The sequence below is a fragment of the Canis lupus genome, chromosome 22, assembly GCF_003254725.2.
Source record: "Canis lupus dingo isolate Sandy chromosome 22, ASM325472v2, whole genome shotgun sequence".
Lineage (NCBI taxonomy): Eukaryota > Metazoa > Chordata > Mammalia > Carnivora > Canidae > Canis > Canis lupus.
The window spans coordinates 31194562-31212857 of NC_064264.1; the positions used below are offsets into that span (position 1 = coordinate 31194562).

General features: G+C 37.3%; 1 protein-coding gene and 1 long non-coding RNA gene across 28 annotated transcripts in view; one reads left to right on the top strand and one right to left on the bottom strand.

Moving 5' to 3' along the window:
* SCEL (sciellin) overlaps window positions 1–18296 on the top strand; it is a 297125-nt gene that overhangs the window by 266608 nt on the left and 12221 nt on the right. For all 27 annotated transcript variants that reach the window (XM_049099241.1, XM_049099237.1, XM_025440923.3 and 24 more), the window contains one exon: window positions 12712–12774. In XM_049099241.1, the coding sequence (XP_048955198.1) occupies window positions 12712–12774 (63 nt within the window). The remainder of the gene's footprint in view (window positions 1–12711; window positions 12775–18296) is intronic.
* Window positions 1–18296, bottom strand: part of LOC125753316 (uncharacterized) — a 67418-nt gene that overhangs the window by 9790 nt on the left and 39332 nt on the right. The gene's annotated exons all lie outside the window — the stretch shown is intronic.

Here is an 18296-nt window from a genome sequence, read left to right on the forward strand (position 1 = left end):
TATTTTTGTTAAATAAAACCATTTCTTCACAGTGGTTTTGGTTAGGACAGATTTTTCTTTTCATTGCTAACAGTTTTAGGAGGTTCTCTGCCATGTTGGAAGTGGTCAGGTTTACTAACCACACGCAGAATCAATAATAGTGGTTACTGTAGCCGACTCCTCTCTCTTAGCTGATTCTATGAGATGTACTTCTGTCTCTGTCTCTGTCTCTCTCTCTCTCTCACACACACACATGCACACACACACACACACACACACACACACACTTCCCCTTTTTCTCACTTTCTCTTCCTGCCCTCCCTCCCTCTGGCAAATGTGCTTTGTCGACAATGGTTACTTCCTCATAAGTGTTTTTTTTTTTTTTTTGCCAGTTGTTTATTTGAAAACACTAATTTTATATAAAGGTAGTTTGTATTTCAGCAGCTTCTAAAACAATTTCCATAGAAAGAAGACACATTCCTTATGTGAGTGCTATTACTAACAAAAAGTAAATTTGAAAATAGTGGCCATCATGTTGCTTTCAGACGGCAGCTTGATCCATGAATCTAACCTAAGTAATATCTGACTGTTCTTTAGGAGTGACACCAGATGTAATGATAATCAACCAGGTTGTTCAAGAATTAGAGCAGAATACACAAACAGGAAGCGGTTTATTTGAAAACAGTGACTTAATTCAATTGGCTCAGCTACCTGTAACTAAAACATATCCACCCTGCCCCCTTAATTTTAACAGGGAAAAAGAGGGGGCATTTTATCGTGTCTCCCCAAGGAATAACAGCCATAGGCACTTTTACATCCCATTCAATATGATAGGAGCACCAATTATTTAATAGTAGAATAGTAGTGAATCAGAGTCCTTTTTATGTGACTTTGCTGACATTTCCAGTAGTTGTGCATTTGATTCACAGTTAGGGGTAGAATAAACTCTGGTCATCGATCAGAGTATAAGCAGGTGTCCCTGAGCTCCTTATAGTGACACAACAACCTGAACAAATGAAGATGTGCACAGAAATTTCACTTTATTCAGGGAGAAACCACATGGCTTTTAGCAGTGATAGCGTCACATTTTTGTGAACAAACATAAAAGGAAGATATTCAATTATCCGTAGTCTATAAACTGCTGTTTCCAAATGAAGATTGAAAAGCAGCAAGTGCTACTTAGGCATTTAAAGTTAGAAAAGGCATCCTTCATCTGAAGTAGAAAAACTGTTCTATTTGTATTATTATACACATAATAATTTAAGGGCTTCCTATTTGTTAATATCTATACCTCCAGGTTTTAGTATTCCTTTTTTTGTAAGTTACTTCAATTTATTAAATGTTTTCTTTTAGTTCTTCAAATGTACTCCAGTTGCTTTTTTTTTTTTACTTGAACCTCATAAGCATTTCAAGCTTTTTTTTTTGTATATTTTTTTATTGGAGTTCAGTTTGCCAACATATAGCATAACACCCAATGCTCATCCTGTCAAGTGCCCCCCTCAGTGCCCGTCACCCAGTCACCCCCACCTCCCGCCCACCTCCCTTTCCACTACCCCTTGTTCGTTTCCCAGAGTTAGGTGTCTCTCATGTTCTGTCACCCTCACTGATATTTTAACTCATTTTCTCTCCTTTCCCCTTTATTCCCTTTCACTATTTTTTATATTCCCCAAATGAATGAGACCATATAATGTTTGTCCTTCTCCGATTGACTTACTTCACTCAGCATAATACCCTCCAGTTCCATCCACGTTGAAGCAAATGGTGGGTATTTGTCGTTTCTAATGGCTGAGGAATATTCCATTGTATACAAAGACTGCAGCTTCTTTATCCATTCATCTTTCGATGGACACCGAAGCTCCTTCCACAGTTTGGCTATTGTCGCTATAAACTTTGGGGTGCAGGTGTCCTGGCGTTTCACTCCTTCTGTATCTTTGTGGTAAATCCCCAGCAGCACAAATGCTGGGTTGTAGGGTAGTGCTATTTTTAACTCTTTGAGGAACCTGCACACAGTTTTCCGGAGTGGCTGTACCAGTTCACATTCCCACCAACAGTACAAGAGGGTTCCCTTTTCTCCGCATCCTCTCCAACATTTGTGGTTTCCTGCCTTGTTAATTTTCACCATTCTCACTGGTGTGAGGTGGTATCTCATTGTGGTTTTGATTTGTATTTCCCTAAGGGCAAGTGATGCAGAGCTTTTCTCATGTGCTTCTTGGCCATGTCTATGTCTTCTTCTGTGAGATTTCTGTTCATGTGTTTTGCCCATTTCATGATTGGTTTGTTTCTTTGCTGTTGAGTTTAATAAGTTCTTTATAGATCTTAGATACTAGCCCTTTATCTGACATGTCATTTGCAAATATCTTCTCCCATTCTGTAGGTTGTCTTTTAATTTTGTTGACTGTTTCTTTTGCTGTGCAGAAGCTTTTTATCTTGATGAAGTCCCAATAGTTCATTTTTGCTTTTGTTTCCCTTGCCTTCATAGATGTATCTTGCAAGAAGTTGCTGTGGCCAAGTTCAAAAAGGGTGTTGCCTGTGTTCTCCTCTAGAATTTTGATGGATTCTTGTCTCACATTTAGATCCTTCATCCATTTTGAGTTTATCTTTGTGTATGGTGTAAGAGAATGGTCTAGTTTCATTCTTCTGCACGTGGCTGTCCAATTTTCCCAGCACCATTTATTGAAGAGACTGTCCTTTTTCCAGTGGATAGTCTTTCCTGCTTTGTCGAATATTAGTTGGCCATATGAGTTGAGGGCCCACTTCTGGATTCTCTATTCTGTTCCATTGATCTATGTGTCTGTTTTTGTGCCAGTACCACACTGTCTTGATGATCACAGCTTTGTAGTACAACTTGAAATCTGGCATTGTGATGCCCCTGGCTCTGGTTTTCTTTTTCAATATTCCCCTGGCTATTTGGGGTCTTTTCTGATTCCACACAAATCTTAAGATTATTTGTTCCAACTCTCTGAAGAGAGTCCATGATATTTTGATAGGGATTGCATTAAATGTGTAAATTGCCTCCTCCTCAATTTCTTTCAGAAGTGTTCCATAGTTTTTAGGGTACAGATCCTTTACCTCTTTGGTTAGGTTTATTTCTAGAGATCTTATGCTTTTGGGTGCAATTGTAAATGGGATTGACTTCTTAATTTCTCTTTCTTCAGTTTCATTGTTAATGTATAGAAATGCCACTGATTTCTGGACATTGATTTTGTATCCTGCCACACTGCCAGATTGCTGTATGAGTTCTAGCAATCTTGGGGTGGAGTCTTTTGGGCTTTCTATGTACAGTATCATGTCATCTGCAAAGAGGGAGAGTTTGACTTCTTCTTTGCCAATTTGAATGCATTTTATTTGTTTTTGTTGCCTGATTGCTGAGGCTGGGACTTCTAGTACTATGTTGAATAGCAGTGGTGAGCGTGGACATCCCTGTCGTATTCCTGATCTTAGAGGAAAGGCTCTCAGTGTCTCCCCATTGAGAATGATATTTGCTGTGGGCTTTTCATAGATGGCTTTTAAGATGCTGAGGAATGTTCCCTCTATCCCTACACTCTGAAGAGTTTTGATCAGGAATGAAAGCTGTATTTTGTCAAATGCTTTCTCTGCATCTATTGAGAAGATCATAGGGTTCTTGTTTTTTCTCTTGTTGATATGATCTATCACGTTGATTGCTTTATGAGTATTGAACCAGCCTTGTATCCTGGGGACAAATCCCCCATGGTCATGGTGAATAATCTTAATGTACTGTTAGATCCTATTGGCTAGTGTCTTGTTAAGAATTTTTGCATCTGTGTTCATCAGCGATATTGGTCTATAATTCTCCTTTTTGGTGGGGTCTTTGTCTGGTTTTGGAATTCAGGTGATGCTGGCCTCAGAATGAGTTTGGAAGTACTCCATCTCTTTCTATCTTTCCAAACAACTTTAGTAGATTAGGTATAGTTTCTTCTTTAAACGTTTTAGAATTCCCCTGGGAAGCCATCTGGCCCTGGACTTTTGTGTCTTGGGAGGTTTTTTTTTTTTTTTTTTTTTTTTTTATTTGGGAGGTTTTTGATGACTGCTTCAATTTCCTCCCTGGTTATTGGCCTGTTCAGGTTTTCTATTTCTTCCTGATCCAGTTTTGGTAGTTTGTGGTTTTCCGGAAATGCGTCCATTTCTTCTAGATTGCCTAATTGATTGGCATATAGCTGCTCATAATATGTTTTTAAAATTGTTTTGTATTTCCTTGGTATTGGTTGTGATCTCTCCTTTTTTTTTTAAGATTTTATTCATGAGAGACACACACATAGAGAGAGGCAGAGATACAGGCAGAGGGAGAAGCAGGCTCTATGCAGGGAGCCTGATGCGGGACTCGATCCCAGGACTCTAGGATCACACCCTCGGTCAAAGGCAGTTGCTAAACTGCTGAGCCACCCAAGGATCCCCCAATCTTTACTTTTTCACTTGTGATTTTATTAATTTGAGTCTTTTCTCTTTTGTTTTTAATAAGGCTGGCTAATGGTTTATCTATCTTATTCTTTCAGAGAACCAACTCCTGGTTGTGTTGATCTGTTCCACAGTTCTGGTCTCTATTTCATTGAGTTCTGCTCGAATCTTTATTAACTCTCTTTTTCTGCTTGGTGTAGGTTTTATTTGCTGTTGTTTCTCTAGTTCCTTTAGGTGCAAGGTTAGCTTGTGTATTTGAGGGTTTTTTTTCAATTTTTTGAGGGATGCTTGTATTGCAATGTATTTCCCTCTTAGGACTGCTTTTGCTGTATCCCAAAGACTTTGAATGGTTGTATCTTCATCCTCATTAGTTTCCATGAATCTTTTTAATTCTTCTCTAATTTCCTGGTTGACCCTTTCATCTTTTAGCGGGATGCTCTTTAACCTCCATGTGTTTGGGTTTCTTCCAAATTTCTTCTTGTGATTGAGTTCAAGTTTCAAAGTATTATGGTCTGAAAATATGCAGGGGACAATCCCAATCTTTTGGTATTGGTTGAGACCTGATTTGTGACCCAATATGTGGTCTATTTTGGAGAAAGTTCCATTGGCAATTGAGAAGAAAATTCAGTTGCATTTGGATATAAAGTTCTGTAAATATCTGTGAAATGCATCTGGTGCAATGTATCATTTAAAGCTGTTGTTTTGGGCAGCCGGGGTGGTTCAGCAGTTTAGTGCCGCCTTCAGCCCAGGGCCTGATACTGGAGACCCAGGATCAAGTCCCATGTTGGGCTCCCTGCATGGAACATGATTCTCCCACTGCCTGTGTCTCTGCCTCTCTCTCTCTTTGTGTGTCTCCCATGAAATCTTAAAAAAAAACAAAACTATTGTTTCTTTGGAAATGTTGTGCTTAGAATATCTGTCATTTGCAGGATGTGCTGTGTTGAAGTCTCCCAGTATTAGTGTATTATTATCTAAGTATGTCTTAACTTTGGTTATTAATTGATTGATATACTTGGCAGCTCCCACATTAGGGGCATAAATATTCATGATTGTTAGGTCCTCTTGTTGAGTAGATCCTTTAAGTATATATAGTGTCCCTCTTCATCTCTTACTATAGTCTTTGGGATAAACTTTAATTTATCTGATATGAGGATTGCTACCCCTGCTTTCTTTGAGGATGATTTGAATGGAAAATTGTTCTCCAACCTTTCATTTTCAGGCTGTAGGTGTCCTTAGGTCTAAAATGAGTCTCTTTTAGATGGCAAATAGATGGGTCTTGCTTTTTTATCCAGTCTGAAACCCTGCCTCTTTTGATGGGATCATTAAGCCCATTCACACTGAGTTACTATTGAAAGATATGAATTTAGTGTTATTGTAATACCTATTGAGTCCCTGTTTTTGTGGATTATTTCTTTGGGCGTCCTCTTTCTTTTACAGATTCCCCCTTAATATTTCTTGCAGAGCTGGTAGGGTGGTCATATATTCTTTCAGTTTCTGCCTATCTTGGAAACTCTTTGTCTCTCCTCCTATTCTGAATGAGAGCCTTGCTGAATAGAGTATTCTTGGTTGCATGTTCTTCTCATTTAAGATCCTGAATATATCCTGCCAGCCCTTTCTGGCCTGCCAGGTCTCTCTGGAGAGGTCTGCTGTTAATCTAATATTTCTTCCCATATAACTTAGGGATCTCTTGTCTCTTGCTGCTTTAAGGATCTTCTCTTCATCTTTGGAATTTGCAAGTTTCACTATTAAATGTCGAGGTGTTGAATGGTTTTTACTGATTTTGTGGGGAGACCTCTCTATCTCCTGGATCTGAATGCCTGTTTTTCTCCCCAAATTAGGAAAGTTCTCAGCTATGGTTTGTTCAAATATGCTTTCTGGTCCTCTGTCCCTCTCAGCACCCTTGGGAACCCCCATTAAACATAAATTTTTCCTTCTGAGGCTGTCATTTATTTCCCTTAACTTTTCCTCATGGTCTTTTAACTGTTTTTCTTCTTTTTCCTCAGTTTCCTTCCTTGCCATCAACTTGTCTTCTATGTCACTCACTCTTTCTTCTACCTCATTGACCCTCGTCGTTAGGACCTCCAGTTTGGATTGCATCTCATTTAATTGATTTTTAATTTCAGCCTGATTAGATCTAAATTCTGCAGTCATGAAGTCTCTTGAATCCTTTATGCTTTTTTCCCAGTAGCTTTATAATTGTGCTTCTGAATTGGCTTTCTGACATCGAACTGTAATCCAAATTCTGTAATTCTGTGGCAGAGAGTACTGTTTCTGATGCTTTCTTTTGTGGTGAGTTCTTTCCAGTCATTTTGCTCAGTGCAGAGTGGCTAAAAACGAGTTGTACTTATTAGAAACGCAAACTCTTCTCTCTGTAGCATTCCAGCTGCTCTCTCTTTAAATCTCAGGTCGAATTTTTAGGTTTTCCGGATGATTTGAAAGTTATCTAGGTAAGTTGGTGGGGACAGGTGACTTGGGAACCCTGCTCCTCCACCATCTTGCCCTGCCTCCAGGGTTTAGTATTCCAACAGAGAAGTTCTTCCTAACTTCTTGATACAGATTTCTCATATTTCTGCTCAAGAAAGAAAGCTGTGGGGCGGGGGTGGTAATCTTGAACCTTCCAGTTCTTCATTCTTCACATAATCAGTACGTCACTTTGGATGCTTCTATCTCAGGAACTAAGACACTTCATCTTTCCTGATACTACCATAACCGGATTACAGTTCAGTCTCCTAAATGGTCCTTTTGCTGCCAGTCTTGCCTTCTGCTCTTCAATCCACTGGCCACACTGTGGAGTGATCTTCCTAAAACACAAATCTGATCACCTCATTCTGATTAAATTTTCCAGTGGTTTCCCATCACCAATGGACAATGGCCATACTCTAACCTGGTTTCCAAAGCCTACTTTATCCTTCCTCCAAAGGCTTTCCAACCCTTACCCCCATCATGCTCCCCACACAAACAAATTCCACCCATCTTTCATCTGTATTGCATTGATAACTTCTACTTATTCCTTAGGTCTCAAAATAGGTGTCTCTTACTTAGCTCTGAGAGGCCCCCTGGACCCACCCCATCCATGTCAGTGCTTCTTCTAGATAAACTCTCTAACCTTCCTGTCCCATAGCATTTGTCTTCTAGAGGGAATTATTATTATTATTATTATTTTTATTTATTCATGAGACACACACAGAGAGAGAGAGAGAGAGAGAGAGAGAAAGAGAGAGAGGCAGAGACACAGGCAGAGAGAGAAGCAGACTCCATGCAAGGAGCCCAACACAGGACTTGATCCCAGGTTTCCAGGATCACGCCCTGGGCCAAAGGCAGGCACTAAACCACTGAACCACCCAGGGATCCCCAGGAATTATTATTTAATCATCTCTCCCCAACTATAATATTTTTGAGGGTAAGGATTGGGTCTCTCTTATTCAATTCTTTATTTACAATGCAAAGCACAATGCCTGGAACATATTAGGTTCTTAAGAAATACTTTGTGAATTAAAGGTTAAAATCCCCAACTAATCACAGACCTTTTATCATCCAGCTATGTAAAGCTTATTGCTTTCTAGTTCCAACATTCTGATCTCTCCATGAGTGAAACCAGACTGAAGAAATCTGATATGTTACGATAGGTCTGCTTGCTTAAGCCAATGACTATCTCTTGCTCATGACATAATCTCAATCAACCGTGGTGAATTAGAGCCACTAAAATTATTGGTTACATCTTATATTTAAAATACCTAAATTGTCCAATTTCTCTACGGATCAATTAATTTCTTTAATATAAAATATTTAAGACTCTTTCATTGAAAAGAACTATGAAGATATATACATCTGGGCCCATTTTGCCATGTCAACAGAGCTGAAGAATTATATGTTATCTCACTGTATTCTAGAGTCCTTTCAGAGAGACAAATATTACTTTTGAACTAAAGCTTAATGCCTAAGATATAGTTCTTGGCACAAAAGAAGTGCCATAGTAAATTTTTTATATGGAGGCTCTTACTTTTGCAAATATGTTTGATACTCTACAAAAGCAATTTAAGTAAGCTGTAGAGAGAGAAACATATTGCAGCTTTTAATAAATACCTCCCACACCCTCATGAAAGAAGAAGAGCAGTGGTGAGTGAGCTGTTAACTTTCTCTCATGCAGAATTTATCTTGAGAAAAGTTGTATAATAGCAGACATAGTAATACCTATTTTTTTCTTAATCTTCTCTGTAAGGGAGTGTTATATGCCTTAATGGGACAGTAGAAAATAAATTACACTACTATAGCAAGGATAAATGCTAACATTCAAAATTTGTGCTGTGACTCTACACAACAGATGACTCATTCCCCCTCCCCCCAAATTTTGAAATCTACATTTAAAAAATTATTTTTATTTGCAAAGGTTACAAAATTTCTTTTTTCATTTCTCGCTGTGTCCACAGAGAACTGGTGACTTTACTTGGAGCTAATTCCAAATTCTCATAAATATTTAGTCATAAAGTCTTCCTTTCACTGCAACTGCCATGGAATCAAGCTTTTGCCCCACCCTTCTGCACATAGCTGGGCTTCTATAAAAATCGACTTGTCACACTTTGACTCACAGTGTTTCATTTTCCTCCACAGTGTAAAAGACACCATGCAATAGATGTGTTCTTAATTAAAGAGTGAAAATTTATTTTTATATACTTTGTCTTAGAAAGTTTATGGGCAATCTGAAGTTCTTTTATTGGATCTTCAGATCTAGCTGGTGACATCAATCAAGGTAAACAACCAAAGCAAATAATTTTGTGATTTTCATAGTCTGGAACTTTTCATTTTGCTTTAAATATTAGTATAGATTATTCAGAGTAAAATCTTATAATACACTCCATCAAACTTGATATGTGATGCTATTTAATAGAAACACCAAAAATTTTATGAAACCACTAATAATATGGCTTATTCGATGATTCATAATTACATCACTTTCAGAATATGCTTCTTTGAAGGCATGCATAGGTTCCAATTTTGAGTTACCTATTTGTAGTTAGTAAATTTGTTAGATTCTGGCTTCTTAATCTTCAGGTCCAAACTCATTTCTGCTCTCCTTCATGATAGCTGGAATCCAAAAAGGCTTGGGTCCTGGGACAGGGGTAGGAGGATATGCAAAGATCCAGTGTCTGCAGCAGCCAGGAATGAACAGAAAGTACCAGCAGAAGTGAGGATGTCCAGGATCAGACCAAAAATCTAAATGTAATCTTGTTGTGAGGGTAAAAGGAGATCTTTATTAGTTTTCTAGTACTGCCATAACAAGTACCACAGAGTGATTGACTGAAAATAAAATTTATTTTCTCACAATTCTAGAGGCTAGAAGTTCAAGAATAAGATATCTGTAGGGTTGGCTCCTTCTGAAGATTAAGAAGAATCTACTCCAGGTTTCTCTCCTTGGGTTGTAGAAGATTGCCTTCACCCATATATCTTCATGTTGTCTTTCATCTATGTGTGTCTTAGTCCAAATTTCCTCTTCTTGTAAAGATACCAGTCAAATTGGATTAGGGCCCACACCAATGACCTCATTTGAACTTGACTACTTGTGTGAAGACCCTATCTCTAAATAAGGTCACATTTTGACCATTAACATTAGGACTTCAACATATGATTTTGGGGGGGACACAATTTGACCTGTAACAATGTCCCAAAACAAGGAAAAAAAGCAAGAGTTGAAAGCTGTAAAAAAAATATGTAATTCAGAGGTGAAGTAAGGCAGGTTCCAGGTGACTGACACCAATGGAGATAAAATATCCATCACTGCCTTTAGTGATCTTTTTCTAGAAGGTCATGGTACACACTATATGCACCTAGATGTGGTAGAGCTGACTACCTTAAAGGTTCAGGGTCTAATGTCTTCCTCGTGAGGGCCCCTTTAATATCTTTTCCCAGAGCTAGGTAAGGTACTTAAAAATTTCCCCTAGAGAAGTAGAAAGAGAGAATTTAAATTTAATTTCACAAATATGTGTGGAGCAGCCTCTGTATACAAGGCCATATAAGGCCATGGTAAGGGGACTCTACTCTCAAGTTGTAGCAAAAACCACCAGTGTCAAAAAAAAAAAAAAAAAAAAAAAGAGAAAACCACCAGTGTCCTTAAAAAATGGCACTCAGCTCATCCTAGGTTAGCAGTGGAAGGAGATTCATTTACTGGGACAAAATTCATTTACTGGGACAAAATTCTAATTCCTCCAAGATACACATGTTTTGGTGATCTCTCACTATTTACCGCTGCCAACCATCCTAGTTTGGCACTCCTAGAAAACTGGGCTATATAATATCACATCTCTTAATTATATTTCATTACACCCAAGTATTTAGTGAAGTATTATTTTAAAATGATAAAAGGAGGGATCCCTGGGTGGCGCAGCGGTTTGGCGCCTGCCTTTGGCCCAGGGCGCGGTCCTGGAGACCTGGGATCGAATCCCACTTCGGGCTCCCGGTGCATGGAGCCTGCTTCTCCCTCTGCCTGTGTCTCTGCCTCTCTCTCTCTCTCTCACTGTGTGCCTATCATAAATAAATAAAAATTTAAAAAAAAAATAAAATGATAAAAGGGAATCACTTAATGCCAGATTATTAAAATAGTACAGTGGCCCCTGAGGCCAAGAAGGTAGCTCTAATAATTAGCAAAGGACCATCAGGGGTTCAGCAAAAGCCTTCTGTCTCCATTTCTAATTTGAATGATGTGATCTGGGAGCTTTCCTTACATAGTTCTAGCAGTTATGTTGAGGGAGTCAGTTCTGAAGTTTACATCATTCAGACTGAAGAATCAAATGATTGTGACACTTCTGAGCTACTTCTGAAATCTTCTGCTTTTTACATGTATTAATTAGCATATTTTCCCTACTGTAACTTACATTAAAAAATAATCTAATTTCTACATTTTCAAAATTATGCAACTAGTATTTTAAATGTGAAGTTTAAGTGTAGCTATGGAAAGCTGGCTAATTTGCAGATTTATCTGGTTTGGATGGTTATATAAAAAGAGTATTAAATCTTGTTACACTACAAGAACTTTTTATAGAATTTTTCATACTTATCAATACTAATTTTGTGAGAGTCAATACTTTGATTCCATGTATAATAACCTTATTTAAACCTACTATTCACAATCATAAGAAGAGAGATTTATGAAAACTAGAGCTAATGCCAAAGGTAAAAAGAAAAATTAGAGCAGAAATAAGAATGAAAAGGTAGCCTGTCAAAATACTGGAATCAATAGTGCCTACTGCTGCATCATTGAACTTCTAGTAACTTCATTTATTTATGCTTATTCAGTTCACCCACAACTGGGGTCATTGTGCCATGAATTTAATTTATATTAGCTCATTCATTCTCACCACAACCTTATGAAATTAGATATTATTAGCCCAGTTTACAAAAGAAAAATTAGGAAGTTTGATTAACTTGCCCAAGGAAATAGGGGAAGAGATGACTTCATCGTTTTGACTCCTAACCAAGGCTCCTAGTCAGTCAAGTTCATGACAAAATCTTTTCCAAACTCATGGGGAAAAAAAACAAGAACCACCAGAGTTACAAACAAATATATAAATAAATAATGTATGAATAACATACGAGAGGACACTGTATATCATGAAAGTGTAACAAATCATTATTGCAGCTCAAAATTCAGTCAGTCAAGTTCATGACAAAGGCTTTTCTAAACTCATGGTGGAAAAAAACAAGAACCACTAGAGTTACAACCAAATATATAAATAAATAATATATGAGTAACATATGAGAGGACACTGTATATCATGAAAAGTGTATCAAATCATTACTGCAGCTCAAAATTCAAGAATCTATTTGTCCCATTTATCTTCCACATTGTGACTTGTTTATTCAAATTTTGGGTTTCATGTTTCTGTGATCTACAAAGCTGGAATGAAGTCTCTAATTAAATATCCAAGAATTGATTTCAGATGGGCAGGTGGCTTGGCCTCAAATCTTGACTCTTTTACAAATTAGTTAATTGACCTTGGAAAATTCACTTAGCTTTCCTGAGTCCCAGATGCTGTCCTGCAGGATTTTGTGAGATCTGAATGAGATAATCCATGTGAAAATACATAATACTTTGTGACACAAAGTTAGTAATCATTAAATTTTAATTGAATGGGACTATAAATCGGTTATTTTCAGACCAGGTTTCTTAAAATTTCCAAATATTAGTTCTATATTTCTCTCTCACACATAATCCATGCTCTTATATTTGAGCTGTATAGATCAAATAGATCAATGTCAGATTTCCAATGTCCCATATAATACATATATATGTATACATATTAATTATATATATTTTTTCTTCCATAGAGACCAAGACCTGAAAAATGTAATTGAAATAAATTCTAATGTGCCTAAAAATAAAAATGAAAGGTAAGACTTATTATAATTTATTATTTTGTTATCAATCCCATCTAAGCCTACCTAAATTATATAATCTTAGAAGATTTACTGAGAAGTTGAATTGTATTATGGTATTTAGATATAAATACTATTGAAATACAAAAATCAATATATGGGGTACTTAAGAGTTGAGCAAAGTTAACAAAAATGGAAAAAATTAACAAAATTCAAATTCTGTTGGATTTCTGACTGAGGACCTTCTATTCAAAAGCTTTGTGTGAAAGGCATCATGGAAATTTAAGGCTGTGCACTCGGGCTGTGAAGATTTATTTTTACTTATTGTTGCTTAGTAGTTTTCCAGTGGTGCAGAAAGCACTCTGGGAATCTCTTCCTTGGATACCTAGTACTAAAAGAATGCACAAATTCATCACAACTACAAAACAGGACCTACTTTTGAAATTTCTTTTCCCCATGGAGTATAACAGCATTAAAATTGTTGTACTTTCTTTTACAAGGAAAGTTGGGATAGAGTTATATACGTCATTGTTGTTACAGACTTTTAAGAAAGAATTAAACATTTTTTCCCCTGTTTTGCAATCTCTCTCTACATATGGGGGACCCAAAAACAATAGGTTTCTTTTTTTTTACCTTCATAAGGTGCAGTTGTCTTTTCTATTGAAAATTTTGTTACGTAAAGAAATGATATTGTCAATATTATGTGTGGACAATGGAAAAGCAGGCAGAGAGCTGGATCACTTTTTCCCCATAATGTCTACAAAAGACTCTTATATCTAATAGGTAGTTTCTTTCTGTTCCCTCAATTCCCTAACTTGTCTTCTGACTTCTCTTCTTGTGATCACATGAAAGCCTTTGATAAAATGAAGGAGGGAAAATTTTCAATAGGATCCATTTATCTTTGAAAAACATCCACTATTTCGGGAATAGGACTGGGCTTACAGTTAACCAGTCTTACTGAAGTATTATCTGGATGTGATCAAGGTAAAAAAATTACAAGTAAATGATTATTACATATGGTTAAGGAACTTCTCATTTAACATGATGTGACAGATGCTCCAGTTTCAGTGTGGCTTTTATTGGAAAGATAATGAAAAAATGGAATTTTATCGAAATTCAGGAACAGGAATGGCAGCATAGCTGGAAGGCTGCTCCCTCTTGGCCAGACGACATTCCATCAGGAATCCCTGGATACCGTTAACCCTAGTTCTTTGTCATTATTGTAACTCAGCTACTCCCTGAGTATTGGCTCCTCCCTATTTTTCTCCCACTCTTCCTTCTGCCTGTTGGCTTCTTTATTTTCTATATCTGTTTGATAACCGAGATTCTTTGCTGCCTTCCAGTTTCTGGCTCTTCATACCTTGAGTTTACTCTAACTCCCCATGATCTTTCTGGTTTCCTAATGCTAAGCAGTGTGGGTGTGGCCATCTGCATTGAAAATAGTGTGTAAATGGAAAACACCATGGTTGACAATAAAGTGCACAGTCTCCTTTTCCTTTCTGCAAATTCATATGTGTCTCCTGCCTGAGATAATCCAACTATGACATAAACTTTCACGGATGCACCCACTCTTTCCCCTGGGAGACAGGAATCATCCCATTTGGTTACTACATCTAGAGGCCTTAATCACCATCACTACAAGGCCATTTATTGATCATTCTCCTTCAGTCCTATCACAGTCCTGCCTGTGTATGAGAAATCATAGGTTCTGCCATTGAAACATTAAATAGAAAATGTAACCACCACCCTGGCACTGACACAACAACTGTAATAAAAATTTTCACCTGGAAAAGAGTAGAAAAAAGAAGTCTCTGGACCCAACTTTTGTGCCCATGTATTCTGGCTGCAAAAAGGACTGTCAAAATGGGTGACTGGGTAAATATTTAACAGAAAGAAAATTGAGAAAACTCACAGAAAGTAAGAGACTTGACTAAGTGTGGAAGGTTAGTAAATCAGAGATGAATGAACCCAAGTGTTCTGGCAGCAAGTCCTCTTTTATTTTTTTACAGTAGCATACTTCTTTTTAAAGATTTTATTTATTTATTCATTAGAGACACACACACACAGAGGCAAAGACATAGGCAGAAAGAGAAGCAGGCTCTGTGCAGGGAGCCCGATATGGGACTCGATTCCGGGACTCCAGGATCACGCTCTGAGCGGAAGGCAGATGCTTAACCACTGAGCCACCCAGGCGTCCCATACAGTAGAGTACTTTTTAAAAAATATATTTAAAATTTGAAATTTCTTACAAGAGTTCAAGACATTTTATAGAGGTAAACACTAACACATATAACACAAAATAGTGGGCTCTTAATATGATTTTATTCTTAATGCAAAAGAGATTCATAAAGTTTGCAATGGTATTGATGTTTATCAGCTGAAACTGTTTTATGGTGTTAAATGTCAGGTTGTTCAGGGTAAATTAGTAAGACAATGGAAATCTAAATAAGAGTCCTGGGCCAATCTACTAAACTGAGACTTGATTCATTTTATGAATGCGTTCCCTTTGTATAGTAATAGAATGTCCAAATAAATATATGTTTCTGATCAGTATATTCATGGAATTGTGCAACCATCACCACAACCCATTTTAGAATATATTTATCACCTCAGAAAGAAACCCCATTCCATTAGCGGTCACACATTTTCTCCCCAACCCCTCAGCCCTAGGTGACTGCTAATCTATTTTTTTGTCTCTATGAATTGCCTATTCTGAACATTTCATATAAATGGAATCGTACACTATGTGGTCCTTTATGAGTGGTTTCTTTCAATTTGCATAATATTTTCATGATTCATCTGTATTACAGTGCGTATCAGTATTTTATTTCTTTCTATTCCCAAATGATATTTATTCTGTTGTATGGCTAAACAGCATTTTGTTTATTCATCAATTGATGGGTATTTGAACCATTTTTGACTTTTGGATTGTATTTAACTATTAGGAAAAATGCTGTATATATAAGATTTTGTGTGGGATATATTTTCATTTCTCTTGGGTATACACCTAGGACTGGAAATGCTGGATTGTGTAGTAACTCTATGTTTATTTTATTAAAAAAATGTTTTTTAATTTATTTATGATAGACACACAGTGAGAGAGAGAGAGGCAGAGACATAGGCAGAGGGAGAAGCAGGCTCCACGCACCAGGAGCCCGACGTGAGATTCGATCCCAGGTCTCCAGGATCGCACCCTGGGCCAAAGACAGGCGCTAAGCCGCTGTGCCACCCCGAGATCCCCGTAACTCTGTGTTTAACCATCTAAGGAACTACCAGACTGTTTTTAGAGCAGCTGTACCATTTTATACTCTCACTGGTGATGTATGATGGTTCCGGATAGGTAAATTTTCAAGGTGAATTTCCACTGCAGGAAATATTTCCTCAAGAGTAATTTCATTAGAAATTTTATAAGATCCTACACAGTGTTTGAGTTTATATTTTGTAGAGTTGTTATTTAGTAAGAAACAAAACTATGACCATTAATTGGAAGTTATAATTCAACAATTTGTTTCGATGAAGAATAACTTCCTTTTTTATTGTGTTGTTTTTTTTGTTATTATTGTTTTTTCAAAGATTTTATTTATTTATTCATGAGAGATATACAGAGAGAGACAGAGACACAGGCAGAGGGAGAAGCAGGCTTCCTGTGGGGAGCTCGATGCAGGACTTGATGCCAGGACCCCGGGATCACAACCCGAGCTAAAGGCAGACGCTAACCACTGAGATACCCAGGTGCCCCTGAAGAGTAACGTCTTAACCATAAAACTGTTAAACAACAAACATTGTGAATCATGAGTTATCCTTTATAAGGATTACTCAAGGTATATGAGAGGAATACTTGGGCAGAGTTTCCTTGATTGCACCAGTTCCTAAACTTTAGTGTATGTTACAGCCACCTGCTGACCCAGGGATCACACTCTGAGAACCAGTGCTCTCTTGGGTAAAAAGTTGGGCTGCCCAACCTCTAAGGTGATGGTTTGTAACCTTAATTTGCATATGAGACTTACTGGAGAGGCTTAAAGGAATCCTAGTGCCCAAGCTATAATTCAAGCTAATTAAACCAGAATATCTGGATATGGGACCCAGTAGCATTATAAAAAAAATACTGCAGGTTATTTCACTGGTGGCCAAAGTATTTTCTAACTATTTCTATGGTTCTAAATAATAAAAAAAAAAATCTTTACCACTTATTGGCATCAAGATAGAATTTCCTGTATCACCATCTCATGAAGAGCAAAGAAAAACTTAGTAAACTATCACAGACCCTAGGAGACTAAAAAGACATGATGATTATGTGGAAGATATGTACTGGTTCAGATTCTGGAATGGAGAAAGGACATCAGTGGAAAACCTGATAAAATACAAATGAAGTCTGTAGTTTAGTTAATAGTACTGTACCAATGTTGATTCTTTAGTTTTGAAAAACATACCACGGTTATGTAAGATATTAGTATTAGGAGAAGCTGGGTGAAGGGTAGACACAAATTTTCCACACTCTTTGCAATTTTTCCATATATTTAAAACTACTCTAAAATAAAAGTTCTATTTTTTTTAATTTCTCATCTTCCAAACCTCCTGAATGGAGCAAAATCCATCAAATAGTTTATTGTTCCATATTTCAAATTTGTTTAGTACTATTTTTTTTTTTTTTTTTTTACTATTTGGTTTTTATTCACAGTTATAAAAATTAAATCTTCATGAAGGCGAAGTCATTAATCTCATTATAAACACAACTAGGAATGCTACTTGTATTATTACTCTGTCTGGGTTGCCATAATAAAATACCACAGACCAGGGGGCTTAAACAAAAGAAATTTATTTTCTCACAACTCTGGAAGCTAGAAGTCCAGATCAAAGTGTTGTCAGTCTTGGCTTCTCCCAAGGCCTTTCTCCTTAGTTTGCAGATGGCCACTTTCTCACTGTGGCCTTGAATGGCCTCTCCTCTCTATGTGCACAAACACACACAGATCTTTCATGTCACTTCCCCTTCTTTAAAGAACACAAGTCCTATGGCCCCACCCATGACCTCACTTAACCTTTTTTACCTTCTTATAGGCTCTGTCTCCAAATCACATTGAGGTTAGAGTTTCAACATATGAATTTTGTTTGGAGGGAGACAATTCAGTCCTTGACAGTCCTGTTTGTGAGGCACCTGGGTGGCTCAGTGGGTTAAGCATCTGCCTGCAGCTCAAGTCATGATTCTGGAGTCCCGGGATCAAGCCCCATGTCTGGCTCCCCACTCAGTGAGGAGTCTGCTTCTCCCTCTGCCTCTGCTCATGCTTTCTCTTTCTCTCTCTCTCAAATAAATAAATAAAATTTTTTTAGAAAAACAGTACTGTTTGCAATTTCCTTTTCCTATTTGAAGACTTTGCTAACTGGTGATATTTGATTTTGATACTGCTGAGGACGGTGCAAACACATTTCAAACTCACAACTTTTGTTCTTTGAAGCTGTTTATTTCTTAAAATTGGGTTTTGTATTATATATTATATGATTTGAGTATTTTCCAAACAATTGCTAGTTATTTTTTTTATTCC